At 36.8% G+C, this 2,319-nt stretch overlaps 1 protein-coding gene across 1 annotated transcript in view; it reads left to right on the top strand.

Annotated features, from left to right (window-relative positions):
- The window catches only part of prx (periaxin), a gene marked incomplete in the record, with an annotated part of 26,579 nt that extends 24,761 nt beyond the window's left edge, over positions 1-1,818 (top strand). The window contains 1 exon segment of the mRNA XM_014015959.1: positions 1,144-1,818. Within this exon segment, the coding sequence (XP_013871413.1) occupies positions 1,144-1,421 (278 nt within the window).
- Between the last annotated feature and the right edge of the window lie 501 nt (positions 1,819-2,319).

The following is a 2,319-nucleotide window of genomic DNA, read 5'->3' as shown; positions in this document are numbered from 1 at the left end:
GTTCTGTTTCAAACTAAATTCACAAAAAGAAAAAGAAAAAGTTTGTTTTTTTCCCCAGTTTTTAAAACCTAAATGTGAAAAACGTAAAATCGAACTAATTAAAATCCACAGTGTTTGATTTTTGCTTCAGCTATCTAAATCTAAAAATAAAATACACGGTTGTTTTATGTGTAGTGGTACTGGAAATTACTGAAGTCGAATAGTGCAATAACAAAATAATATAAAACCTGTCTTTGCTTAAACCATTAAAATGAAAAAAATGTAGCCTTTTTTTGTTTAGCAATTTTTCTAATTTAGTTTAAAATACAAGAAAAACAACCCTTTTTTCTCATTTTATTTCAAAACTGAAAAATCAAAGAACATTTCCATGTTTTTCCCTCTGTGAAGCATCTCTTCCTCTTGATGTTTGTAAACCTTTATGTAGCACATGAGGAGACCAGGTCTGGAGGTTTTGGAGGGAATGTTGGTGGACTTTTAGCTGTTCTACAGTTTTGGATTTTCTTTGCTTGATGAAAGCAGATGTTCTAAAACCTGCAGATACTTTTCTGCATAGACAATGCATATCTTGATGGGTAAGCTGCCCTTGCCAGAGGCACTAATGCACCCCTATATCATCAGAGAGGCAGGGTTTTAAATGTGTGCTTTTTAGAAGGAAGGACATGGTTTCCTCATGAAATTTCAAATTTTGGAAAATCTTCCACTATTTTCAGACCCAGTTCTCACAGACTGGTGAACAACTGTCCATCTTTATTTCTGAGCCTTCACCCTCTAAATCTCTCTTTTTATACCCAAACCTCTTACTGAGCTGTTCACAGTTGACCTAATTAGCTGCTAAATGTTCCTTGTGGCTCTTGTTTTGCTGCCATAAAATTCTAAATTACTTTGTTTTTTTCCCAATAAGTTATTTAAATAATTGATGTTAACTCTGTTCCATTGTGAATACAATTTGGGTTTATGAGATTTACACAGAATTTGGAATTGTGTTTATTTTTCTTGAGATGTTTTGTGTTTTAAATATTTTATCTGTGTCCTTTTTTAATTTCCTCTCATAAAAGCTTAAGTTTCATTTCCTTCTTCACCCATCCTCCCCTCCTTTCCTTTCCTTACCTTGTCTTTCCTGGTTTCCTCTCCTGCCCCCTGCAGGTTTTCTTCAGATAACCCCAGAGGGTTCTCCTCAGGCACAGCGGAGGGGGGAGGTGGGAGGCGAGGCCGACGTCTCGGGGTCTTTCTTCCTCCACACATCGGGGCTCGATTTCACCTCGCAGCAGACGTCTGAAGAAGTCTCCTCCATGGAGGCTGGAACCCACACCACGGTGATCCAGACCACCCGGATCACTCGGCATCTGGTGACGAGCGAAACACAAACAGGCGTGTCAACAACAACAAAAACAACAACAAGTCACCAAGTGACAGACTTTTAACTCCTGAGGATGCTGTACTGCTATCTGAAAAACAAAATCTTGTAATTTCTTTGTTGTGTTTTTTTAAATCTGGTGAGGTTGCAGTGTTCTTGTACACATCTGTTAAAAAAAAGTCTATATTTTATATTTTTATTAGTTTAGGTATGATTGTGAGAACTTTTGATTAATCGGCATTACTGTCAGAGTAATATATACTGTACTTCCTTTTTTCACTTAGTTGTTTTGTTAGTTTAGTCCACATTATTTATGCAGTTTTGTTTGGTTTTGAGAATTCCACTCTGAATATAAACCTGTCCGGTTTTGGATTATTTATTGCTGTTTGTGCACAAACCCTTATTCTACAGAGCTGGGATGTTGTTTCAAATGTAAATAAAAACAGAATGCAATGATTTGAAAATCTCATAAACTTATATTTTATATTCAATGAACCATAGTAAACATAGAAAATGTGTACATTTATGGGAATTTAATTTTATGACAGCAAAACATTAAAACAACCTGTTCTGTGGTTAGATTAACAAAATCTCCCCAGTCCTCCTACTAAAGAGGAGAGGAACCATCCAGCCTATTGTCGGCACGCAGTCCAAAAGCCTGCCTGCCTCTCTGATGGTATGGGGGTGCATTAGTGCCTCTGTCATGGGCAGCTAACAGGTCTGGAAAGGCTCCATTAATGTAGAAAAGTGAAATCTGGTTTTAGAACATCTGCTCCCATTTAGCTAGAATCCTCCACCAGACCAGAACGGGACAACAATCCCTCCAGAACCTGTTCAGTTCAGTTCAGAGGACAGAAATGCCAGGCATTTCCAACATACAAAAACAACATAGAATACAGTCAATGTTGAAAGCATACAAGCATAAATTTATAAATATTTAGATAAAATTTAAAACTACAAATTTA

Source organism: Austrofundulus limnaeus, unplaced genomic scaffold (assembly GCF_001266775.1).
Source record: "Austrofundulus limnaeus strain Quisiro unplaced genomic scaffold, Austrofundulus_limnaeus-1.0 Scaffold136, whole genome shotgun sequence".
Lineage (NCBI taxonomy): Eukaryota > Metazoa > Chordata > Actinopteri > Cyprinodontiformes > Rivulidae > Austrofundulus > Austrofundulus limnaeus.
Note: the sequence above shows the minus strand (reverse complement) of the source record. Positions and strands in the feature narration are given on the sequence as shown.